This window comes from Rhinatrema bivittatum, chromosome 3, assembly GCF_901001135.1.
Source record: "Rhinatrema bivittatum chromosome 3, aRhiBiv1.1, whole genome shotgun sequence".
NCBI lineage: Eukaryota > Metazoa > Chordata > Amphibia > Gymnophiona > Rhinatrematidae > Rhinatrema > Rhinatrema bivittatum.
The window spans coordinates 339,405,862-339,433,803 of record NC_042617.1 but is presented as its reverse complement, the minus strand read 5'-3'; the positions used below and the strand labels follow the sequence as shown (position 1 = coordinate 339,433,803).

Here is a 27,942-nt window from a genome sequence, read left to right as displayed (position 1 = left end):
AGGTAACCATAAACAACTTGCTGGGCAGACTAGATGGGCCATTTGGGTCTTTATCTGCAGTAATATAATGTTACTATAAAATGGTGGGCGAGACGTTAATGTGTACTGACCTGGAGAGAGAGACCTGGGGGTGTTAGTGTCTGATGATTTTAAGATAGCAAAACAGAATGAAAAGGTGGTGGCTAAAATCAGGAGAATGCTGGGATGCATAGGAAGAGGCATAATCAGCAGAAAAAAGGAAGTGATTATGCCACGATACAGGTCATAGGTGAGGCCTCAGGTAGAGTACTGTGTTCAGTTCTTGAGACTGTATCTCAAAAAGGACAGAGAAAAATTAGAGGCGGTCCAGAGAGAGGCAACCAAAATGATGTGGGGTCTGTATTATAAGCCATATGAGATGAAACTTGAGGATTTAAAAATGTAAATCCTAGAGGACAGGAGAGACAGAGGAATATGATACAGATTTTTAAATAACTAAAGGCATTAATATGTGCAAGCAGCAAACCTTTTTCAATGAAAAGGAAGTTCTTCAACTAGGGGGTATGCTATGAGATTCTAAAGCAGAGCTTTCCAAACTTTTCATGTTGGTGACACACTTTTTAGACAAACATAATTTCACGACACGGTAATTCAGTCTACTAGTAAACCAGAGGTTAAAGGTTAAATGAACGAAACATATTTCGACAATTTATGTATGTTTCCTTAAATATATACATAAATAAAATGTTTCACGACACAACCTATCTCATGAAAACCTTAAATTTATATTAAAAATATATATTCCAAGATTCATGTTATTGTTATAATTTATGAGAAACAATAATAAAACAAATTGTCTGTCCCCCACACACTCATCTCTCTCCTCCCCCCAGCACATGTCTGGCCCCCACACTCATGTACCTCATCTTTTTGATTGTTGCCAGTTAAGTGCTTCACTCCCTTCCATTATCACCAGACACTGCTGCTTGCAGTCAGTACTCCTCATGGCCAGGCCTCATCGGCAGCAGCAGCCAATGCAAGGATGGCTGGGCTCGTTCCACCCACCAAGCCCCCCAAAAAAACACGATTGACAGCAAAAATCACCCAATAATAAGCAACCCATAAACTGAAAAAAAAAAGTGAATCTCTAGAAAAAAAAAAGCCCAAACTCGCATCAGAGTTGACCGGGCTTGCGCGACACACCTGCACACTGCAGGCGACACACTAACGTGTCCCAACACACAGTTTGGAAAGCTCTGTTCTAAAGGGTAGATTCAGGACCAATGTAAAATATTTTTTATAGAAAGGATGGTGGATGCCTGGTGAGCCCTCCCGGTAGAGGACACAAAAATGGTACTGGAATTCAAAAAGTCAGGATAAACTCAAATGATCAATAGGATGGTAATGAAACACTATGGTAACCAGCATGGAGAGGCAAATACAACCCTAAATAGAAGGCATTGTGGTAACTTGCGGGGAGTGGCAAATACAAACCTAAACAGAAGGCATGGTGGTAGCCTGCATGGAGTGACAGATACAGCACTAAACTGAAGGCATGGTGGTTACCTTCAGGGAGTGGCAGATATAACCCTAAACTGAAGGCATGGTGGTTATCTGCAGGGAGTGGCAAATACAATCCTAAAAAGAAGGCATGGTGGTAGCCTGCATGGAGTGGCAAATACAGCACTAAACTGAAGGCATGGTGGTTACCTGCAGGGAGTGGCAAATATAACCCTAAACAGAAGGCATTGTGGTAACTTGCGGGGAGTGGCAAATACAATCCTAAAAAGAAGGCATGGTGGTAGCCTGCATGGAGTGGCAGATACAGCACTAAACTGAAGGCGTGGTGGTTACCTTCAGGGAGTGGCAAATACAATCCTAAACAGAAGGCATGGTGGTAGCCTGCATGGAGTGGCAGATATAACCCTAAACCGAAGGCATGGTGGTTATCTGCAGGGAGTGGCAGATATAATCCTAAACAAAACTGCATGAAGAAACAGTTGCAACAATAAAAAACCTTGCTGGGCAGAGTGGATGAACCATTTTTACTTTTTTCTGCCATCATATACAGCATCGATTATTATGAGTAACAGGGTTGAGGTCATGATTGGGAATTGTTTTATGTATAAAGAATTATGCACATTTTAGAAAGATGACCAAAGTTTGGTTATTTTATGTGGTGGGTATTTAGCTGAGTAGCTAGTATGAGGACAGGCATGTTGTTTTAAATTTTGGGGATGTGAAGTGTGTTACATTGGTTATAATGTAACTGTGTGATTTGTATCTTGTTTTCTATTGTGATAGTATTTTGCTATTTGTACAATTCAACAGCAGAGCTCTGGATTTTGCAATGATGCTGCAGGATATCTTCATACATTTAAATATATCATTGAAAATGTATATTATATTCTACTAGATCAACTTGGTTGGATCAACAAAGGCACATTATAACTAATTAATTTAAGTTATTTAGATGTAGTAAGTATGAGCGAGGGTTCCTTCACCTAAGAAGCTACTGTAAGAGAAAGAAAAGGAAGAAATACATATAATTTGAGGATTTGGCTGCAGAAGTGGTGTAAAAATAAAGTAAATGGGGCAAAAATCAGAAGGAGACAGATTCTGAATGCAGGACTAAAAGAAAAAGTACTGTATGTTCTCCATAGGGAGTGTGTGTGTGTGTTGGGGAGGCCTGACATACAGAGAGTGGAAGCTCCAGAAGCTGCCAATGAAAGCAAGGTGAGAACAGTTGAACAGATAAAGCAGGAAGAGAGGAAAGAAGGCAGGGAGTGATAAAGACACAAGAAATAACGGCTGAGAAGTAGAGAGAGGAGAAGAGGTGCAAGGTCTGAAAGGCAAAGACAGGCTGGGGAGACAATGAAGGGTTACAGAGCAGAAGAGAAACAAATTAGCTTTGCAAATCAAATTAAAAACTGAAAATGAATTACAATAAATATTACTATAATAAAGTGTTTGGCTTGAATATGAACAAATGAGTCATACCTCTCCTATTTGAATACAGTAGGAACATTCCAGATCTACGAGGGACTTCTCCACAAGATTTGAAAGGAACTTGTTAATAGTCTCATGGCCCACATCTTCCAAATTATAGTAGCTAGATCAATTTAAAACAGAACAGAGTTAATTAATGGTTCTGAGGCCTTATACAGAGGCACAGAAAACAAAAATGTCTTGCTAGCAATGTCACTTTTCAAGTCTTTATAACTATCCTAGCCTGGCCATATTTTTCATGACCTGATGCATTGCATATGCCATGTCTGATCTGCTATCTTTGGGTCTTATGTACGAAGCATTTGTTTTGATAGACACACTGTGGGAGAAAATATTTAGGACATAAGCCACTTTCAGGCTGATGCAGTATCGGCACGTAGAAAGCAGGCGCTCAACGCTGAGCGCCTGCTTTCTTAACGTGTGCCCAATTACCTCTCCCAGGGACCTGATGTTATATTCAAATGACCTGAAGTGCTAAAAAGGACATGCTATGGAAAAGTGTGCATCCCTAGCATCTTGGGAGCCTAGGAGACATGACTGGGTGCCCATGTCTGACCTGCCCCCTAAGCTCCCTACCCCCAAGGTCTGGCCTCCTATTGGTCCTTTTCACTGACATTTGTCAGTGAAAAGGACCAATCCCCTTTCAGGACAGCCTTCTGAAAGGAGATTGGTCCTTTTCACTGGCATGTGACAGTGAAGAGACCAATCGGCAATAAGTGAAGGAGTGAATAATATCAATATTGATTTATTCACTCCTTCACTTATTGCCGATCGGAGTGCACTGTACTGTATTGGCCTGTAAGTGAGCAGAAGCTGAAAATCTCTACATGGTACAAAATTAAACAGCATTTTTCTGCAATTTTTAAATGCAAAATTACTATTTGTTGATTAATAGATTGAAAATAATAAAACAGTGAATATGGCATTTGCAAATGTTTGGACACCTTTCCAGTTGTATTAGCTCCCTCTGCATACTTTAGACCAGTGACTCTCAACCTTTTTTTGGTTGGGACACACCTGACAGATGGTTCTCACATGCGTGACACACTGAACATGTGACCATCATGGGGCTAAATGTAAACATGCACTCTGCATCCACAGGAATCCCCTCAACCCCCAGCAATGAGTGCAGAGCAGATCTAGGGCATTACCCTGTATAACTCAGCACACAAAAAAGATATTCTGGTTCTGATAACATCTCAGTAAAAGCAAAACAAACTCCCTTTACTACCAGGCAGAATAGCCTTCCTTATGAAAAGCCAGTAATTTACCACTAATGTATATCCTATTGAGAATACACAACAAATAAGATTGATGCAAATGTCTACATGCTAGTAAAATACCTCACCTAGGTCTCACACCCAGAACTGACCTTCACCAAGTACAGAAAAATCACAAATTATAAACATGGAGACAAACTGGAATGGAAAACCAAAAAAGCCACTCTGCATGCAGTGCGAACCTAGAGAAATGGAATGAGAAATATAGCACCTAACAGACTCTCAGGATTTGCAATAATGCACACAAAGTTACACCTGTATTATGGAACACACTCAAACAGTAACAACCCTATCTAAGAAATACAACTATTAAACCAGGTCCTAAACACTAATATATTTCCTATTGGGAAAACAGAATAAGCCAAGCTGCTATAGAGCCCCACACAGAAATAATTGTAAAGCTATACTAAAAATGTTTCAAAACAGCTGCTGAACAGAATAATAGCCAACAATTAAAAACTCATAAAATTATTAAAACATGTCCAAATATCAATAAAATATTTCAAAATAGCAGATATCACATAATACCCAATAATTAAAATGGTAGTCAATCAGGAACAATACATTTAAAAAGCAACCTTTACTTACCTCTCCAGTAACTCTCCTATTCCTTTCCCTTCCAGGCCAATAGCACTCACCAGAAGCAGCAAGGGCTGCTGAAGCTCTGTCCTCACAGTCCTCTTCCTTAGCGCCCACAACCAGTCACTCACACACACACACACCTCCAATTAGACCCCATGACCAGTCTCTGTCTCTCTCACACCAGTCATCTTCCTGACTAGTCTCTCTCTCACATACACACACTAGTCAGCTTCCTGACCAGTCTTTCTCTCTCACACAGAAACACATCACTTCCCTGACCAGTCTCTCTCTCAATCACACACATGCTCTCTTATATACAAATTCTCAATTATACACAAATGCTCTCACCCAGGCACCAATTCACACTGACAAGCTCTTACCCAGGCTTCCATTCACACCCACACAAATAAGCTCTCACCCAAGCACCCATTCATACCAGATCTCACCCTGGCACCCATTCACACACATACACACAGGCTCTCACCCAGGCACCCCCACACACAAGCTTTCACCCATTCACACCCCCACACACAAACTCTCACCAAAATCCTCTTCTTCCTTCACTGCAGGGATGGGCTCCAGTTCCGCCACGGATTTACTCTGGTGGGCCTTCTTTATTTGCTGCCACAGGGATGGGGTCCCATGATGGCCTCGGTCGGGGTAGGGTTTCCTCTTTGCCGCCATGGGGATGGGCTCCCGTGGCGGCTTTGCTTCGTCGGGGTCGGGTTTTCCTCTTCGCCACCATGGGGATAAGCTCCTGTGGTGGCCTTGCTTCGTCAGGGTCGGGTTTTCCTCTTCGCTGCCACAGGGATCAGTTTCCGTGGCGGCCTTGCTTCATCGGGGTTTGGAATTGCCATTCCTCCCGCCCCACCCCCGGGCTATGCGATGCCTGCCTCACCGGCCAATCAAAGGCTTCCTCCCTTCTTCCTACTCCCACTGGCAGGTAGAAGGGAGAAGGCTTGCGCGGGGGCAGGCAGAATGAGACTTTCCTTTGGGCAGTGGGGGTAGGAAGAAAGGAGAAGGAAAGTACAACTGGGCAGTGGGACACTGGGAGATGTGACACACCTGCTTGTGTTTGGCGACACACCAGTTGAGAATCGCTGCTTTAGACAATGACTTTTGTGAAGAGGTTCTACAAAAAGTATCCTTCTGACAATTCTCCCATGCAGATCACTGTTTAAGAAATGTTGTACTATGCACCTGTAAAACAACTATGCTAGTGTCAGTTAAAATTTTCGCAAGTGATCTGTGGATTTTGTTTTATAGATCTGTTCAGTATTTTGGCAGTTCAATCAGATTTTTCTTGTTCTTCCAGATCTTGCCTTGACTTCAACAATTGAAAGTAGACAGAACATAAGAAGTGCCCTGCTGGGTCCGACCAAGGTCCATGGATCCCAGCATTTTGTCTCTGACAGTGGCCAGTCTGGGTCACAAATTCCCATCAGATCCCCAATGGTTGATCTATTTCTTATATTTCACTCCCCAAGGATAAGCGCTGGCTTTCCCAAGTCTACCTGGCTAATAACCATTTATGGACTTTTCCTTCAGGAACTTGTCCAGTCCTCTTTTGAACACCACTATGTTAGTTGCTTTGACCACGTCTTCTAGCAACAGATTCCATAGCTTGATTGTATGCTGTGATTTGTTTTAAATCTGCCAGTTGGTAGTTTGATGGCGTGCCCCCTAACAACGATCAATAAGGGTCAGAGTACTTATTTAACCATGGAATTGTCTTCACCTGACTAATTCAAGGTCTACCTAGTGAGTCAATCAACTTTTTGAGGCTTATTTTTTTTTATTTAAGAAAAAGAGTAATGAAAATACTCTATAAAATTTACATGTACAATGTACAGTTACACACAGACTTTATTGCTATGTGGGATGTTTGAAAATTACCCTAAATAATTTTTGTAATTTGTGTATTTGCCATCTAATTTATATGATCTGTTACAAAATTAGTCCCATACGAAAAGCATCTGTAAAAAAAAAACATTTTGGTCATGGAAAAAAGATGATGAGGCCAATATTCAGCCACTTACTGGCTAAGTATCAACAAGTGCTCTCAGCTGGTTAAGTCAGAAGAGTGCTACTTGTCCATCTAAGTCAGTGATGGCTAACCTATGACACGCGTGTCAGAGGTGACACGCCGAGCCGTTTTTGCTGACACGCGTAGCGTTTTGGGACTATCGAATTTTTTTTTTTTTTATCGGCTGCGCCGACCCTTTAAAATTAGTTTTTCAGTATCTCCCCAATGCCCCCGGGCGCAGCGACAGGCAGATAGGCAGGACTGTGGTGAGGCTCACGTCACCACAGCCCAAAGAAAAAGATCGTGTTTGAACGAGCTGATGCTCCTCCTCCTTCCTGCCTGTGCAGCCCCGGAAGTAAACGTTGCCGGAGCCGCGTGGGCAGGAAGAAGGAGAAGCATCAGTGCGTGCAGAAGAGGAGCATCGCTTGCGCTTACGGGCCGCCGCGAATCCCAAGTCGCAGCGGCCCGAGAAGAGGAAGAGGCCCGGTAGCAGGGCCGCTGCAGAGCCCATCCTGCGGCGACCCGCGAAGAGGAGGCCCAGAGGTGAGAGAGAGGCTGAGGGTCTGTAGAAGGTGTGTGCGCGCGTGTATGATATGAGTTGAGAGATTGTGTGTGAGAGTGAGGACCTGAATGTTTGCAGAGACTGCATGTGCTTGAGCAAGACAGCATGTGGGAGTGAGAGAGAGCCTGTGTGTGTGAGTCAGACAGCATGTGCCAGTGAGAGCCTGTGTGTATGAATGATTGTATGAGAGAGAGCATGTGCCAGTGAGAGCCTGTGTGTATGAATGATTGTATGAGAGAGAGCATGTGCCAGTGAGAGCCTGTGTGTATGAATGATTGTATGAGAGAGAGCATGTGCCAGTGAGAGCCTGTGTGCATGAATGATTGTATGAGAGAGAGCATGTGCCAGTGAGAACCTGTGTGCATGAATGATTGTATGAGAGAGCATGTGCCAGTGAGAGCCTGTGTGTATGAATGATTGTATGAGAGAGAGCATGTGCCAGTGAGAGCATGTGTGCATGAATGATTGTATGAGAGCATGTGCCAGTGAGAGCCTGTGTGTATGAATGATTGTATGAGAGAGAGCATGTGCCAGTGAGAGCATGTGTGCATGAATGATTGTATGAGAGCATGTGCCAGTGAGAGCCTGTGTGTATGAATGATTGTATGAGAGAGAGCATGTGCCAGTGAGAGCCTGTGTGCATGAATGATTGTATGAGAGAGAGCATGTAACAGTGAGAGCCTGTGTGTATGAATGATTGTATGAGAGAGAGCATGTGCCAGTGAGAGCCTGTGTGTATGAATGATTGTATGAGAGAGAGCATGTGCCAGTGAGAGCCTGTGTGTATGAATGATTGTATGAGAGAGAGCATGTGCCAGTGAGAGCCTGTGTGCATGAATGATTGTATGAGAGAGAGCATGTGCCAGTGAGAGCCTGTGTGCATGAATGATTGTATGAGAGAGAGCATGTGACAGTGAGAGCCTGTGTGTGTGAGAGAGAGAGAAATGCATGTGAGAATGAGAACCTGACTGTGTGTTTGAGGGAAGAAGATGGAGAGAAAAGAAACAGAAAAAAAGACAATATAAAAGGAATTGGCAAAAAAAAAAAAAAAGAAAGGGAAGGTGGAAAAAAAAAGCCTGTGACCAACCAATTAGAAAACTAAGATCAGACAGCAAAGTAAAAAAAAAAAATTCTTTTTAGTGATTGGCACATGTAATCTTTGGGAATGTGCAAGAATAGCAACATCCCCAATAGTCATGTGGCAGCAGTGACAGTGGCAGCAGAGGAATGAGAGAGGCTCTGAGGTTGCTGGCAAAAGAGAGGGGGATCTGCCTTTAGTGTGTGCATGTGTATGAATGGGACTCTGCCTGGGGGTGTATGTGTGTGAATGCATGGGGGTCTGTGTGTGTGAGAATGAATTGGTGCCTGCCTGGAGGATGGAGCGGGAGTGGTGTGAAAATGAATGGGAGCCTGCCTGGGTGTGTGTGTTTGTGTGTATGTGAGGGAGCCAGTGAGTGTGAGAGCATGAGTATGTATGAGAAAATCCAGGGGAGTAAGAGTTTTGTGGGAGGGGGGTGGGTGGAGGGGGAGAGTGTGTTTTAATTGAAGATTTAGCTGATGAAATTCAGCAACAAAAAAGTCACTAAGCAGGTAAGGTAAAGAATTATTTGTTTTTGCTTTATTAGTAAATACAGTACATATATTAAAATTATAACTTTGTTATTAATTAGAGCTACAAATATCACAATTATGGATTTTTCTAGAAGTGACACACCACCCGAGTTATGCTCGTTTTTTTTAATGAATTTTGACACACTGAGCTCAAAAGGTTGGCCATCACTGATCTAAGTAGTAATTTTCAGACTTATCCAGCTAAGTAAAATAGCTGGATTGGTCTGACAAAGTGCTAATTATAGAGATAAGTCTTAAAATGTTACTTAATCAGATTGCAAGATAAAGAGTTTTAGACTTATCCAGCTATCTGACATAGCCGGATAAGTGTTAGTTTAAGACTTATCCGTCTAAGTACTGCTTTTTTAAAGACTTATTTGGCCATTGTACAGAGCCGAATAAATTAAAAAACTACTACTTAGAAAAGTTGGAACTTGTCTGGATAAGTGAGAATTTGTCTAAGTAGCGGAAAGGCACTACTTAGCCGGATAAGTGTGTTCAAATCATATACCCGTGCATTTTTACTTCAAATTTGAAAGGGATACGTGAGTAAACTTTACACACATAATTTAGGCGCATTTACTCTCCTCCCCCCTTCCCCCGGCAAGTTGGCTTTTACACGCGTAAGTCAGGGGTTTTTCTAACATGCGTGCGACAATAAACTAACCAGTATTAACTATTAGGCTACTAGTTTGCCCCGCTCATCTGCAGCTTGATAAGACACTCCTAGCTCTTCACCTTAATGTCCCTCCATTTCACCCAGATCCTTCATCAAGTCATTTTTTCATTTCTAAGATGTTTATGAACACTTACTCCAGATACTGAGGAATAAATATACGTGAGAAAGGTGCTAAATTTACATATGTAAATTGCTTATAAAATAGCAACTTACTAGTATAAATGTTGGCCCTTCACTGGAATGCCCCTGGCCCACATCCCCCCCCCCCCTTTTTTTTATAGGCACAAACTTACTCTAATATTCGTGTATATGATATTTTACACATGTAAGTGCTATTTTTTATGCGCACAATTCTTGAAAATTCACCTTTAACAGCACAGATGTTCAGAGCCTTACAATATTCTCGATCTGCTGCGTTAGGACCATATAGCCTTGAACTACTCCAGCCTTTGTTAGGCAAGACTTCCCTTGTGTAAATCCATGTTGACTGTGTTCCATTAAACCATGTCTTTCTATATGCTCTACGATTTTGATCTTGAGAATAGTTTCCACTATTTTTCTCGGCAATGAAGTCAGGCTCACTGGTCTATAGTTACCCGGATCACCCCTGGAGCCTTTTTTAAATATTGGGGTTACATTGGCTACTGTCCAGTTTTCAGGTACAATGGATGATTTTAATGATAGCTTATAAATTTTAACTAATAGATCAGAAATTTCATTTTTTAGTTCCTTCAGTACCCTAGGATGCATACCATCTGGTCCAGATGATTTGCTACTCTTTAGTTTGTCAATCTGGCCTACTACATTTTCCAGGTTCACAGTGATTTCGTTCAGTTTGTCTGACTCATCACCCCTGAAAACCATCTCCGGAACTGGTATCTCCCCAACATCCTCATTAGTAAACAGATTCAATGTAAAGAGGACTCTGACTTCTCATTCTGAACATAGTAAGAGTTTACAGAAAACTACAAGTAGACTGTCTATGGGTAAAGCTTTCCTTCTTCAGGATAACAATGTAGGCAATTGAAGATTGTAAAACATGGAAAATTCTGATAGAATTTTGAATTTACAAGTGGTAAATTTTCCTATTGTATCAATGATGTCTTCTGATTCTATATGCGGGAGGTATTGGGTATTCCTCAAGTGGCTATCCCCTCTATTCTCAAAGCTTATTACATTCCTGTAAGAACTGGGCCTATGGCTTGTAATGCTAGCCAAGTAGCTGGAACTTCATAAGCTATTGAATTAGATATATCAGCTTTGTTGGAATCTACTGTTATAGATGAAGATCACAGAGCCAACTTGTTGGTAACCTTTTTTTTTGTGCTTGAACATGAGATGGTTCTCAGACTTTTTTTTCGTTCTGCTCATTTACTTTTCATGGGGTTTCAAGTATGGATTTTTCCTGAGTTTTGTAGGGCAACCCAAGAAAGAAGGAAGAAATTTCTTTCAATGCATAATGAAGTAGTAGGTGAAGGGGCCTGATACTTGTTGAGATTTTCCTTGTAAATGTTTGATTTATTTTGCTATTGAAAAATATGTTTTCTTTGAACCTTCATAGCTCTATTTCTTTTTAGATTCTTGGGCTTCAGAACCTTCTTCTTGACTCAATGTTGGAGAGTATGGGGTAGGAGTATCTGCTTATTAGTAATTTGGGGTTAAAGTCCTCTTGGAAGAATTAGCTTTATTACATTTTTCATCAATATGTATTCTCTTCTTTTTCTTGTCTTTCCTTTCTATAATGTTGGACTATATTAGCAAGTAAATGTTTTTGTTTTCCTTTTCTTACTTGATATATATGCATTCTTCTTTTTTTCTTCCCATGTCTTATGCTTTGATTTATATTCCACCTTTCAGATACTTTATTTTACAAGTAATTTTTGTATACTGTTATTAAATCTATCGATAAAGAGTTTAAAAACAATTTTTAATTTAGGCAGGGAATGAAATCCTTTTGAACAGAATATCTACTATTTAACAAATGAAAAGCAATTTTGGAACATGAAAGATTTTCCTCCGTTCTCTGCCTATGGGAAAAACCTTGGGTAAATCAGGCCTAATCAAGTTTCTTTATACTTGTGGAAACGCTGTGCACAGTATTTATTTTCAAAACTATCACTTCAGAAGCCTAAGATTTCACAGGAACTAAAGAACAATTCAATTAAGCAAACACAATTGCTTAGTGAGTCTTGAGCACCCACAAAGGAAACCATGTAGGTCGTGAATCCAGTCTTTTGTATAGAATCATAAATATCCAAACCTGCTTGAACATACCAGTTAAACAGACACATAAAGGCTCTTTAAGCAATATATTTCTATCAGCTGTGGGATGCAAAAGAGGGAGGATTGTTTCCTTTCTGAAGGCTACACTTCAGACAGGATACAGGCAGAGTGGAAGTGGATCAAAGAAGTGTTACCATACTGGAGCTGGGTCTGCACGAAAAGTCATGAAATGAGACTTAAGGATCTAAATATATATACCCTACGGAAGAGAGGCAAGGAATATAACAGACACATTTAAATACCTCAAAGTTATAAATAATCTGCAAGAGACAACTCTTTTACAGGGGAAAGAGAATGCTAGAACAAGAGGTCATAATATGAAGCTCAAAGGGGGTAACATCATGTGAAGGATGGTGAATATATGGAATAGCCTCCCAATGGAGGTAGTGGAGGCAAAAACAGTAATAGAATTCAAGACATAAGCACAGCAGATTTGTTTTTTTTTTTTAACATGAAGAAGTAAATGGGAATTCAGAGATCAACTGGGGCCTAAAATAATGCAACACAGTTTAAATTGGTTAGACTAAATGGGCCTTACAGTCCCTATCTGTCGTCATATGCTATGTTTCTAAGATTAAACCAGGACATTTTCAATCGAATTTTCAAAGGCGTTACGCATGTAAATATAACATATTATTGTAGCAATTTTCTAAAGCCATTTACCCATGTTAAATGCACTTAACTAGGTAAAAACTATTGACAGTTCAATGGCATATATGGTAGCAATTTACAAAAGCTACAATGATAAAGTATTTTCACATGTTAAACTCAGTTTTAAGCATGTAAATTCTTCTGAAATCAGGCCCTTTGTGAACAAAGTTTTGAACGTGAAACCACCCTTTTGGGGAGGCTCAAAAGCTTAATGTATGAAACTTGCACACAGAGAAAACAAAAAGCACAATAACCTAGTTGGCTTGTTTTGGTTTTCTAAAAAGAACACAAGACTACATATAGATATTTCTGTCCAGTCCTGAATTCGATTGCACAATCAGGAATACAAATAGAAACAGTTTATTGAAGAGGACAAAGGCTGAAAACAGAAGGGGAGACAGACTCCTCATTTATAACCAGAGTGCACCTCAACAATTATTTCACAATTAGCAGCTCCTTTATTGCTGTTTGCTTTAACAAATAAATATATCTATGTAAAGTTTTTCCAATCTAATTTTAATCTTAATCCAGCAAGACATACAACTAAATTGTCTATTTTTTTTTTTGAATAAGATTGAAACCTGTAAAGATTGCATGGATCTCCTGCACCAAAAAATGCTGAATTAATCAAACAAATGATCAGATTTGGCTTTTCTCTGGCATGTGCATGCCCCTCTCTGTGGGAGATTCATGTTGGCTCTAAATCGAGCTGTGAATGGGTCAACCATCTGTTTATTTGATAATAGTGCCTTTATTCCAAGCATATAACATGGTCGGAGTGATGTGCTGGAACATATATATATACCGTAAGCATGCTGAACAAGATGCCTCCCCATCTTTCTTATGCATGCAATGCTGGCAAGTATATTCTGTTCAGAGTATCCTAATGTATACTGCGCCCCAAGATTTAGAAGAGAAACCTGTTGCCAAGGGAAGAAATGCAGATGGACAATAAAGAGGATGATAAACTCCCATATGTATTAAGTACACACATGCGTCTCACAGGAGGTAATACGTTAACGGAGCCATGCTGAAATATTCAGAGGGAGGCTCCGGTTTGCAGGAAAATTGTTACCATATTTCTTTCAGCAACAGTCTGCTCACACAGCAAGAAGTTACGGCTGAGAATATGTTCTGGTCTATAAATCCTGCCATATGCATGGTGCTGAGATGAATTAATCAGCAACCCACTAATTGAATTACACTATTTGAATTTTTATTTCTTACTGTCTTTATTAACTGTTCCAAGACTCAGTAAATTTTTAACCCTGTATCTTTCAATATATTTGTTACCTTTTTTTGTCCTTTAAATTTTGCTCACTGGGATCATCTCCTGAGACGCATCTCACATTTATCAGGGCAGCAGATTAATAACCACTTAAATCAAATTCCAGCGAATAAACACAAAGGTTATTAACAAAAACAGCTCATGCAATAACAGTGCAATACTAAAATTATATTTTCCTGTTTATTAGCCATTCATTTTAGGTATAAATCCTAGATTTAGTTTATTTAGTGTCAGCTGTCGTAATCCTTGCAAGTGTTTCAATCTTAGGATCTTAATCTGATTTACAATTTTTTTTTTGCCCTTTCACATCCTGAAATCGGCATAGGGCGTGCTTTTGTGAACATCATCCAAAACATATAAAGACAGGCAATTCAAGACCTTTTTTTTTTTTCCACTTTTCTCCATGGGCTTTTTTTTTTTTTTTTTTTAAAGCAGACGAGAGTAAAAAGTTTAAGATGCCTTAAAATGCAGGAAAATGTGACCATAATGAGAAAAACAGCAGGCGCTGCTGCTGTTTCTCATTTCCAGCTAGCTCGGCTTCAGGAAGAGTGCAGGGCTGTTAATTTCTAGGAAACAGTCTTTGTATACAGTTTAGGATCCCTGGTAACTAAACGAGCATGTCAAGCATGGACTGCATCTTCCCCATCCCTAAACAGTTAAAATGAAGATAGATGCCCATGTATTTGCTTTCAATAAATTCAATCGGGTTAAAGTATGCATAAAAATATGCAACTGAGAGAGAGAATGATTAGTTGCCTTCTTTGAGTTCCATTCTCCCTGAAAATAGAGAAACTATACTTGATCAGATCTCCTGGAAAAAAAATGCATCTCACTGATTAATTATGGATAAAGAACAAACAGAATGCAGTTTCATGATCACTGCACTGAATCATCCAGTCATTAGTTTCTGTGCCGTAAACAGACAACCCACCCCAGTATTTTTTTTTTTTTTTATCAGCATGGCATTTCATTTATTTCACAGTAAAACCTAGTTTCACAATAATTGACTTGTCAGCAGCTCTAATTTATGAGGCTGGGCTCTGCCAGGCTTCTTGTTATTGGACACAACCTGCACACAAGCAGGGCTGAATATTTACAATGCTGTTAACAGGTGCCAAGTTCTTTAATGATTCTAATAGCCAGAAGCGCACTGAGAAAGCCAGCGGGATCACAATTACAGGCTGTTTGAACACAACAATTACGCGTCCCCCGAGAGGTGTGAAAGTCAAAGGCAGTTTTATACTAACAGCATCTAGCACATGGGCTAGACAGGCCAACTTCCATTAGTAGTCCTTTGGGACAGAGTAATAACAAGTCCCCCAACACTGTAAAAAATTTACACAAGTACATAAAATGCAAGCAATCAAAAACTAAACCAACTAACTTTTCCTGTCATTTAAAACATAATACTGTGCGGGACTTTCGCAGAACAAGTTGTGAAATGTGAACTTTACTTTCCTAATTGCAAGGGACTGTGAAAACTGACTGGTTGCAAAAGGTAAAGAGGCATGAAATAGCCTGGTCCGGAAAGAAAGTTCCTTGAAACTGGCGACCGAATGCTTCCTGCTTGAGTGACATCAGACCTCAGTGGCAAATCTTCCAGGGGGAACAAAAAAAAAAACCAAAACCCCAAGACTTCTGTATCAGTGCCATGGCCAGCATGATTCTAAGTTCAGATTTTACAGCACGGAAACACTGCTCCGGTCGATGGCATTTTCCATGCACTATACTAAGCACTCTTCCCATAGACATAAAATGGAAAACTCCTTGGGTAAGTGTGGCTCCAGTCAGCTTGCTTCCAGCTACTGACTGCTATCCGGGAGCGAAGGGGGGGGGGGGGGGGGGCATAGAATTTTCTACTATGGGCAAACACAGGGCCAGTTGCACTGAATTCTTTAAGCCAAATACAGTGTGCAGATCTACGAAAACAAATTATCATGGTCACCCACTGCGAAACTATGGTATTTCAGGGTTGAAGCCCAATAAATAAGGAAAGAACTAGGGAGGTATTGTCAATAAATAAAAGTGAAAAAAAAAACAACATTCACATGAAGGATGGACAGGAAACAGACTGCACCTGTTAGGGGGCATCGTATATTACATAGGGACACATAACAGCAGGTAAGTCTCAGCGGGCAATAATGCCATTGAAATATGGCTATGTTTAATGAAAAATCTGTAAAATTAGTTTTAAAATTATAAATGTAATTTTACTATTCATGACTTGTCATCCATCCATGTCTATAGATCTATATTTGGGTAAATGCTTACACACACATCTTTCTGCCAGAACATTTCCACAAATAAAATATAGTAGTATTTTCAATTAATAAAATAGCACAAGTTTGAATTATTTCATTCATCTAAAAATGTTTCACAAACACTGATAAAAATGCAGAAATATAACACTGCAAATTAGATTTTACTGCAACAAGTCTAGTTTTATTGGCCCTTTTTTTGCCATTCGGCAGAATTACTAACATTGATTTATTTGCTCTGCATGGGAAAAAGCATATCACCCTCATACAAGATGGGATTTCAAGAATAAAACCTGGGATGCTGAAGAGACTAATTCCAGGCATTCATTCTGATCGGAATCGATTGCACACGGCAAATCCCAAGAAATCATTCTGAAACAAATGAATGGCTCCTTAGCTTTCCACCGTCACCGTATGGTGTTCTGCAGAAAATGGCAAAAGTGCAAGCAGTTCTTCATTTCAGTTTAGAAAGTAATCTGACAGATAAGAGAAGGGATTTACTCAGGTTGGCAAAATGATAGTTTAGAGGAGCTTTTGTTTTGAGCATGGCCTTTGTTCTATGTAGGTTTTAAACCCCCCCCCCCCCCTTTTGCTTCTTTCTCATGATATATGGTAGAAAATGACAAGCTCGCCAAACAGGAATGAAAGGTTTCCAACCTGGCACACATCTTTTCATGCTAGGTGAGATATATCGCTAATGCTTTTTGGGAATAGCTGGCCTCTTCCTCAAGGGATGTTATTTTAAAGCAGAGAATAAGTTCTGCAGTGGTTCAATATCGGCAGGTTTTTATTACTGCTAAATACTGATTACTAACAGGTAAATTTGGAAAGATGTAACATACTATTGTAGCAATTTTCTAAAGCCATTTACACATATTAAGTGCACGATTTGCAGGTAAAACTCATATTGACAATTCAAAGGCATATATTATAGCAATTTTCAAAAATCCATTTACACATGAAAAACCCAATTTTAAGTGTGTAAATGCTTTTGAAAATCACTCTTAGAGGATAACATTCAAACATATGTGCACAGTTGCATATATGTGCATGTAAGGCCATGAGCAGATTTACACAGGCATTTTACAGCCTGCGCATATGATATACATGCATTTTATAAAATACGCATATCTGTACCCCACAACACATGGCGTATGTAGGCTTAAGTACGAATATATGCAATGCATTAATACCACGTATTGGATATGTGTACTTTTCCTACCTATTTTTAAGATATACGTGTGTATATTTTACATGCAAAAGAAGGACTTACGGTACATAAGTCAGCCAATTTTAAAACATGTGTGTGGAAATGAAATTAACCAGTTTACCAATTAGTTTGCACAGTCTTTCCCTATGTCATTGAGACCTTCCTGGTTCTTCAGCCTGAAATGCCCCCGATTTCCCCAGACCTCCCACCCAGTCAGTTATTCACAATAAACACAGTTAATATCACTTATGCCAGATAATAAAAGCAGGTGGAAACTACACGAGTAGACTGGCATATTTACACATGTCTTTTAAAATAGCAACTTATACGTGTAAGTGTTGGCCCCGCCCAGGAACACCCTCAGGCCGTCCCTTTTATATGCGCGTAGGTATGTGCACTAAAGTGAAAATACATGCATATTTTCATCTTTTATAAAATACAGAGTATGTGTGTAGAGGCTACTTATGTGCATATATGCTAATTTTTATGCATGTAATATTTTGAAATTATCACCCCTAGTCCACATTCAATTTATATTCTTACTAAACAAATTCCATCTAACTTGAACAGTATTTTTAATACATAATGGTGCTAATTTTGTACCTGCCAACACTGCTGCAAAATCCATTTTGTATTAATTTTCAAAATGAAAGTATGCGCATATTTTCGCTTTGAAAATGATCCCAGAACTATCCACACTCATTTACACCTGTAGTGTAAGTAGCATTTCTGAGAACACTTATGCGTATATAAGGTAATTTTCAAAATGATTTATACACATAAAAGTAGCATATATCATGGCAATTTTCAAAAGTCCATTTATGCATGCAAATTGTTTTGAAAATTAACTAAGTTGCAGAGAAAATTAAAACGGATGCGCCTGAGTACAAGCCCCTCCCCAACCCTATCCCCAGGAAGGTCTCCACACACTGTGGGCAGCTATGCCTGCAGTAACGCCTCATGTATAACTTACCTGCACACAAGGAGGGCAATTTTCTAAAAGCCCAGTTCTGTAGGTTTTGAAAATCATTAAAACAGCTCTGATAATCTCATGATCTTCAAGAAAAAAGAACAGTAACCTATTAAATAAATCATCTCCATACAGCAATACAGCAAAGTAAATAATCTATAAGAGGTGCACTCTGAATGCAATTATCCAGTCACACAAGTGGGTCACATGACCACCCAACAGCACCAAGCAGATCAAAATTCCAGCACATTCTAGAAAAGATTATTTGTTCAGGCCTTCCTGCATTGTGGTGATTCCACGGCTTCTCTTACTTCCCATTTTGCTGATATATAAGGGAGAGAACAATTCCCAGGGAGGAGGTATGGCTTTTGTGACTGGTGAATCACAATCTTCAGAGAAAGCCAGTTATAGATAAGCAACTTTACTTTCTCTGAAGACAGATTCACATCACACAAGTGGGACATCCTAACTAAGAATTGGCTTTAAAAAAAAAAACCAAAATGGGGGAAAACAACAAGAACTGCCAATGGGCAGGAATATTTTTGTTCGGAAAAATTGTTTTGTATCTTATTTGTTTAATAGGGAAGACAATCTGAAATCATAAAATGGGTAACAGAAGGAAAGGAGTGGGACTCTAACCCTTGAAAATGTCATAAAGGAATGACATTCCAAATGTACTATCCCGATGGAAGATCATGTCCAGAAAATAACATGATGGCTTACAACCACGTTGATATCCCATGATAACAAATGGTTTAATGGGAAGTTTTAACTGAAGCAAGCCCCACATTATTCTGACTACTAAAGACTGAACAGAAATGGGGTTTCCTTATACATGATGATTTTAAGGTGGCCAAACTGGTGTATAAGGTGGAGGCAAAAACCAGAAAGATGTTTGGGTGCATAAGAGGAGGAATGATCAGCAGAAGAAAGGAGGTGATATTGTCCCTGGTGAGATCTTATTTGCAATACTGTGTATACCATTCTGGAGAGTACACCTTTAAAAGGATATAAACAGAATGGGGTTGGTCCAGAGGGTAGCTGGTCTTCATTGTAAAGAGTATGGAGACACACAATCTAAATATTTATACTCGAGGAAAAGTGAGATACTGAAAATATGATAGAGACATTTAAATCTCTCTGATGTATCAATGCACAGGAGGTAGATCTTTTTCAACGGAGAGAAGACTCTGAAATGAGGGTGAAATGGGGTAGACTGAAGAGTAATCTAAAGAATTATTTCTTTACTGAAAAGATGGAAGATGTATGGAACAGCCTCTCAGTGGAGGTGGTGGAGACAGGACAGTATCTGAATTCAAGAAAATAAGGACAAGCATAGGAGATTTCTGAGGGAATGATAGGAATTGTAGAACTGAACAATTATTTGGATGGGCAGATTAGATAGGCCATATGATCTTTTCTTGCCATCATGTTTTCTATGTTGCTGACAAGTGCCAATTGCCCTGAGATATACATAAGTATACAGTTTTTTTTTCTGAGATTGGACTCTGAAAGATATAAAAAGATATTCAAGCACTTTTAGCGCAAGACATGGGAAAGGATTTAGAATCCTGCTCTCACACCAAATGGGCAAACTTCCTTCATTTGAATTCTAGTAGATTCCTTTCTAGAAGCCAGAAGGACTTGAGATAACTTGTTATTCCCGGTCGCAGACAGCTGCGACCGCGTCTACTTTCGTCTTGTGCTGCCCTTCTCCCCTCGCTGGGCCTGTTCGCGGTGGGGGCTAGCCTCTACCGCCGCATACCTCAAAGTTCCTCGTGGCGGCCAGGATGCCGCCGCCACCCACACGACTCTGGACCTTCCTAGGCACACACACGCGCCACCGGGCCCTCCTTTGAAGACACTATGGCGGGAACCCCAGGGACATCTTAAGCAGCGCCTTCGCCCCTTGCTAGCTGACTTGGCAACGAGTTCCATCGCTACTGTGCTTGTTCCTGTCTCCTCGGACCTGTAGTGGCTTGCTCTGATCTACTGAGGACTCTGGCTCAGGTACCCGCTCCTCAGGGGCCTGCTTGCGCTCCCTATTGGAGACCTGGTCTATTTGGCTTCACCCGCTCCTCAGGCAATCCCTGAGCCTTCCAGAGGTCCTACCCGCTGGTTTCGCTGCTCCTTGGGACAGCCTCTGAGACCTGCCTCGCTACTCTGGAGACTCATCTCCATACTTCCCCGATCCTCATGGCAGCGCTTACATTCTATACCAGCGACTGCTTGTGTTTGCCCGCTCCTCGGGGCAGTGCCTACGTTCCACACCGGTGACTGCCTGTGCTTCCCTGCACCGGGGCAGTGCCTAAGTTCTACATCAGAGGCTGTCTGTGCTTCCCCACTCCCCGGGGCAGTGCCTTTATATTGCTTCTGTGACTGTACTCACACCTCCCCGCTTCTCGGGGTGGTGTCTCCATTCATTGTGCGCAGCCCCGCTTCCCGGGGTTGCTTACGTCATTATCTGGAGACTCGACTCGGGCTTCCTTGCTCCGCAGGATAGCCAACGACATAGCATCAGTGCCTTCTTCGCTCTGCAGCTCCGCCCCTTGAGGCTGTCTCTGCAACATACCTCCTGAACTTCCTGCCTCGCGCTCCCCACTCCTCGGGCCTGCCTAGCACTGCTCTCTCGGAGGTCTCTGCTCAGGTACTGCTCTCCAGCCCAACCTGTGTACTGTGGGGTCCCTCTGTACTGGGTCTCTCACCCCGCTCCTCGGGGCCTTCCCACAGACTTCTCTCCACAAGCTCCTGCTGCACTTGACCTTGCCTCCCGACGGTGAGGACCTGCGGGGCTCTCCTCCCCACAGGTGGTAACAACCCTCACCTTGGGCCAAGGGTCCACGAAACCCACGAATCCTAACACAAATCATCTAAAAAACCAAAAGATTGAATTATATACCTTCAGCACTCAGGACATGAGGTTTGAGGGACTGGATGTTGGTGGGGAACAACTATACCTGTTCTGCATTATCCCCGATTCGTTTCTTGAAGGATAGTTCTGAATGTTCTCAAGATTTTCACAATAATGGATATTGGAGAATATGAATACAAGACTGTTACAAACCAAACAACCTCGGGAGTGCACCATTGGTGTAAGAGTTTGTTTACCATATTCTAATCCAGGGATCATACATGGGGGTTCAGGTGGTGATTTGACCTGTATGCCTGGACATTGTCCTTCATGTCCTCACTGTGAGAGATGGTCGAGTTCTATACATTGACTGTTTTTTCACATCACAGAAAGTGAGTGCCTGTTTCTTCTTGATTGTTCAGGTAGAATAAAATAATCTGTCTACATTAACTCAATTTTGCTGACCACCAGTCATTTCTGAAAACATTTAGAGCAGTCAGTACAGCCCTTAGCTCCAGAAAATGTATATATAGAATATTTTTTAGAAGGCGGTGCAGGGATCCTTAGCATGAAGTCCTTCTAAGTGGGTTCACAGGTCAACTTGGATGCACATGTGGCGAGAGCAATTTGGAGAAGAAAAATATGGAAGGGTAATTTCCTTTGTCAAACTGGAATGAAACAGCCACCAAGACAGGGAGCCTTGGAACTCCTAAGTAGTATATATAATCCTGCATGGCTCGATACAACTGCAGCTTCAAACTTTATTGGGTTTGTCTCATATGGCAGCTTGGAATAGGAGTCATATCCACTATAGAGGTCATCATACCTAGCATTCTTCAACACCCAGATAGTGACTTGCATTGATTTATTTGCTCCTGAGATATGCTCTTGACTGGCCAAGCATTCAAGTATGGAAACACATGAATCCCCAGTTTATGTAAATAAGCCATAATGAAAGCAAGACATTTGGTGAAAACCCATGGAGTTGATGCAATCCAAGGCAATTTGTGGTATTGGAGGTGCAGTACTCCTACCTGAAATTTGAGATATAACCACATTACTGGAGGCATTTCTATGTGTGTGTATGCCTCCTTGAATTTCACTGATTATAACCATTTCCTTCTGCTTAATAGTAAAAAATGGTGGAAATAATTTTGAAATTTTCTATTTATAGGAAGATATTCAAGTTCCTTACATCTAGGAAGGGTCTGAATCATCTTGTCTTTATGGGGTGGGGGGAGGGCAGAAAGAACTTGAAGTAAATATCTCTCCCTAATTTACTTGGGTGTGACATGCTTGGTGTGGATAGGCAGACTAGATAGGCCATATGGTCTTTTTTGTCATCATGTTTCTATTTTACATAGTGTAATGTATGTGGGGGTGGTTGGGGGAGGAAGGACTATACCTAGGATGGAGGTAGTATGGACTGGGGTTAGGGAGAGGGAGAAAGGACATAGGATGGGGAAAAGAAGTGAGAAAGACTAGGATCCAAGACAGAGGGAGAAGACCCAGTATGGGAATGGAAAAAGAGAATGGATGGAGCAAAAGAGGGAGAATGCCTGGAGAGGGAGTGAAGGGGCAAGATAGGACAAATCAGGTATGCCAGAATATGACAACATTGGTCCATTCTTAGACTGCATCCGGTGTTTTGTGATGTTCCTAGATTTGCTTTTTGTAGGGGCCATAATCTCTGTGATCGGTTAGTCCACTCTGAATTACCATGCTCTTTACAACCTTCCCCTCTAGTTAGTAGTCACAATCCGTGCTTACATTGTTCAATTTGCCCTTTGTCACTTTCACTTGTTGAATTCATACATCCCATTACAGGTAAATCATACCCCTTGAATCACACCTCTGGACTGTACTACAAAAGGCACCATATGTGTGATTCTATGCCCTTGCCCCTTCATTTATGTAGGCAAAACAGTTCGCCCATTAAGGCTAGGATAATCAAACACAGATCCTGTCTTCGGTCAAGCCGTGTGGAGGCTCTATTTATTGACCATTGGTTGTCTCTCTCTCATTCAATTGCTGATTTGAGGTTTTTTGTGCTCGAATATCGTCCTTCTCTGAGTCGTGGAGGCGATTTTTCAAGTTCACTAATTCATCTTGAACGCTGGATTTTTTAATAAATCCTGCGGGCCTTATTAAAGAAATAGAATGGTCCATATATATTTCTTGTTGCCTGTTGGTTATCTCCCTTTTCTTTCCCCTTTATGATGCTCATTTGTGAATTCTTCTTTTTTAAAATTATCCTCTTATCCCGACAGCTTCAGCACCTTATCTGGCTGGTATACAACCATAGGAGCAACTTTTGGTTTTAGTTCTTTTTTGGTCACACTTATCCTTAAACTTTGGGTAATTCAGTTCTCTTTCAGGTATTCCTTATACTCACCTTTCAGGTCCCTTTTCCTTTTCGGCCTTTTAAATGCTGATGTACCCTCTCACATGACTCTACTATCCTACTCGTGATTGGCCCACAATGTTTTGGCAGGCTTTCTTGAATTTTTTTAAATTCCCTGCTACTTTACATTCGGCAGGTCCAGGCATTTAACCTTGTGAGTATGTACAGTTTATGGCATCCCTTTACATGTTTTAATCTTTTATATTTTCTTTTACATTTTTCCTCGGCACATCTTCTTATACGTGTGACTATCCTTCTATAGGTTAAACCGGATTCTTTACCTGATACTTGTTGAAATCCTGTACTTCTTTTAAGGTAGGCTGTTTACTTTCATGAGGTTCGTTGCGTCCCTTGCCTACATTTTTTCTGATAATTTTTATTTCTAGCATTACTATTATTTTTTTACAGCATGCTTTTGGATTTCTGAAATTATAACCTACATGCAGTATGTTTAAGGCTTATATTTGTTACTATAGAATTTTTCTTATTATAGTCTGTATTTTTTTTTTTTACTTTTTTTCACTATTTTTTCTACAGGATGCCTCCCATTTCAGAAAACTTATAAATTGAACACCTTTGATTTGGGTATGTGCTTTGTATTCAATGTTTATTGCTAGCTGTAATATATGCTGCTGTTCTTATTTAGATTTTTGTCTTTTGTATAGATAATCTTTGGAAATTGCTCTTCGTGGGTCCCTCCCGACGCAGCCCCTACGGCAAAACACGGCCGCGTTGGGGGATTGTACTTTTGATATTCCTTTGAAGTTTATCATATAAATTTAGGCAGGAGGAAGTACTGCTCCATTCTGACTTGCTGGTGCCATCTGATGAAATTTCACCAGATGATCTCATGTGCATCTTTATCCTTAAACACCTAAAAATACCTAACATTTGGTTTGGGAGCAAGGAGATCCCTCTCAATGCCTGATCTTTAATCACAATAAAAGTGAAAAAAAAAACCAAACAAACTAATGGCTACATCATATTTATGCATTGTAATTAATGCTGCGCAGGGAGGAAACTAGGAAGAATATAAATCTTGAAATTAGATGTTATCCCCAATCTGCACTGTGCTTGGATCAAAATGTGTCTCTCATTCTCATGTCACTACTACATTTCCAGTGCTATCAGTATTCATAATAGCATAGTAACAGAGTAGATAATGGCAGGTAAAGATCAACTGGCCTATCCATTGTGCACTACAAAAAATGTATCCTAACTTCCAGTCATAGCAGCTTGGCCACTTGTAGGCTGTCACTTCTTATCCTTATCCCAGTCAGTTTTTGTTGTCTTCCTCATTGATCTTCCAACATCTTGGGTAGATGAATATACAAGGTCCCAAAATTAATTCAACAACAAACCCCTCCCATGTCTTTTCACCAAACATTAAAATAATCTAAACAGCAGCCTAGTAATCTAGTAAGGCTGTTGTCTGAACATTAGGATTTCTAGGTCTCTGTGGCATTGTTGGAAAGTACACAGTCACTAGCCCATTAGAATTTGGAGAGTTATAGCCTATTGGTTGCAACCCAACTACACTTTGGCCTGTGGTGTCACTAGGTCATGCTTCCATTATCTGCCCTTGTGTACTTATCACAATGTTGAACACTACCTGGTTACCACCAACCTGCTGGCATAGCCTGGTTGATTTCTGAGGAGCTGTAGCCTGCTGGTTCCTACTTGACCATCCATGAACTACAGTGTCACTAGGTCATAATTCGGAAAGGTCCCAGCGAACGGAAAGGAAATTAAAAAGAAATTTACCCGAGGCTAATTAAGAGAGCAGGAAACAGCAGTGAGTCTTGCCGCGCCCACACCACCTCAGCCGGCCTATCAAGAGCCGACTGAGGACCTTTAAATCTGCTGCGACGCTGGTGGCGTCGCGCGCCCAAAGGAGCGCAACCTAAGGGGCCTGCCCCTTAGTGCGCCCCTTTGAGAGCCCACAAGACTGAAGCCTCCTCGCCTGCCACCACTCCCTTACAACTCCTCAGAACCTCCACCCAGCATTCTCCAACCTCCATCTTTTCATTCGGCCTCACCCAGCCTCGGCCAGCATTCATCCAGCAGTCCTCCAGTAAGCGCCACACTCATCCAGCACTCGCCATTCAGCATTCTCCAGCATCTACCATCATCAACCCACTCCTAGCTTTCATCCAGAATTATTCCAACACTCATCTAGCCGTGGCCAACACCTACCAGCACCCCTATTTCCCAGCATCTGCCATTCCGACTTATACTCAACGTTCCCAAGCAACCCTCAACATGCTCAACCCACACTTCATCATAAGGACACGCTCCCAATACCCAACATGCTCCTAATGTTCCACCACCAGAACCTCACCGCTCCAGCTCAGACTCCAATCAACCACATCAGACAAAACTCTTTCAATGCTCTCTAACAACTCCCTACACACAAGCAATTCCCAACTCTCTCATCCAATCACCAACAATCATCTCTAAGACCAACTCAAAACAGGAGACTCAAAGACCTCTATCTTCAGCTCTTACACACAACAAGCCTCCTTTTCTGCACAATCCGTGAAGGCACTATGCAAACCTACTCCATCCCTATCATTTATCGTCACCACACTCACCACTCGAGGCTTTTATAACGAACCCTGAGCCATACTAAGAGATCACTCATCCCAATCATGATTTCACCCCTCACCCAGCTATTAGGACTCACGATATTCACTCTAACTCTCTTCAACACTCAGTCCCTTACAAAGAAATCCCACATCCTCAATGACTATGTGCTGGATTCCAAACCAGATGTCTGTGCCATCACAGAAACCTGGTTAAAAAGTTCCGACACTCCCCTGATAAACCAACTACTGATACACCTCTACGACTTTTTCTCAATCCCAAGACACAAAAAAAGAGGAGGCGGGCTGCTCTTAGCCACCAAAAAAGAACTCAATCTCAACCAGCAACTAGTCAAGACCTCCTCTAAAAACCTGGAACTAGGTCTGTTCAAGTCAAAACATATTCAAATTCTTCTAGTTTACGCTCCACCAGGATTACTTGACACCGATGCCTCCCCTCTCATAGAAACCACTGCCAAACACATCAACACAGACTCACCAGCTATGATATTGGGGGACTTCAATCTACATGTTGACGCCTTGCCGCTCTCTCACAACTGTGAAACCTTCCTCACCACACTCAGGGCTATGGGCTTTGAACAAATGATCAATAAACCAACCCATAAAGCAGGACACACGCTCAATCTCATCTTCATGAACTCAAACCTATCATACAATAACATCCCAGACTGCACCCCTGTCCCTTGGTCTGACCACTCTCTGATATCAGCAACCCTCACGACTCAAGCAAACCCTTTTAAGCCTCAACCACACTCTATCATCCACTTCCGGAATCCATGTGCCTCCGACACTCTTAGTGAATATCTAGCCAAGGAACTCCCTAACCTGGATATCTCCAACCCCAACTCAGCCCTTCTATCCTGGAGCAATATCACTGAGTCAATAGCCAATAAACTCTGCCCCAAAACGACGAAAATCATCAACTGGACACAAAAAAGAAAACACCCCTGGTTCTCTCCAGAACTTAAACGGATGAAGCTAGACCTCAGACACAAGGAAGGCATATGGCGTAAGAACCCCAACATCACAACACTATCCGAATATAAACGCACCCTCCATCTCTACAAGATCTCTCTTCTACAGACAAAAAAAGATTTTTATGCCAGCATAATCCACGATATACAATATGATGCCAGGGTCCTGTTCTCCTACATATCCCAATTCACAAAACCCTCTGCCCCAACCATCCCAGACGAACAGGCTCAATCCAAAGCTAATGAACTAGCACTCTTCTTTCAGGATAAAATTACAAACACCCCCTGCCCTAAACTCCAACACGACCCCTTACCCTGGAGCCACCCTCGACTCCTTCGAGCCCACTACCCCCCTGGAGATCAAATCCACCCTCAAGAAACTGAAACCTTCCAGTCACCCAACGGACCACATTCCAACTAAACTTCTGCTCCTCATCCCGAGCACTATCTCCAGATCACTGGCTAACAACATAAACTGCTCCCTAGCCCAAGGAATCTACCCGGATGAGCTAAAAACAGCGTCCCTCAAACCCCTCTTGAAGAAACCCAACCTGGACACAAAAGAACTCTCCAATTTCAGACCTATATCCAACCTCCCTTTTCTAGCGAAACTCACAGAGAAAGTAGTGAACACACAACTCTCAGACTACCTTGAGGAACATAAAATCCTATACCCTTCCCAGTATGGCTTCCGTAAATCATCTAGTACAGAAACCCTT

The 27,942-nt window shown here is 41.2% G+C and overlaps 1 protein-coding gene across 8 annotated transcripts in view; it reads right to left on the bottom strand.

Annotated features, from left to right (window-relative positions):
- ASCC3 (activating signal cointegrator 1 complex subunit 3) overlaps positions 1 to 27,942 on the bottom strand; it is a 1,498,074-nt gene that overhangs the window by 159,161 nt on the left and 1,310,971 nt on the right. For all 8 annotated transcript variants that reach the window (XM_029595357.1, XM_029595354.1, XM_029595356.1 and 5 more), the window contains one exon: positions 2,980 to 3,091. In XM_029595357.1, the coding sequence (XP_029451217.1) occupies positions 2,980 to 3,091 (112 nt within the window). The remainder of the gene's footprint in view (positions 1 to 2,979; positions 3,092 to 27,942) is intronic.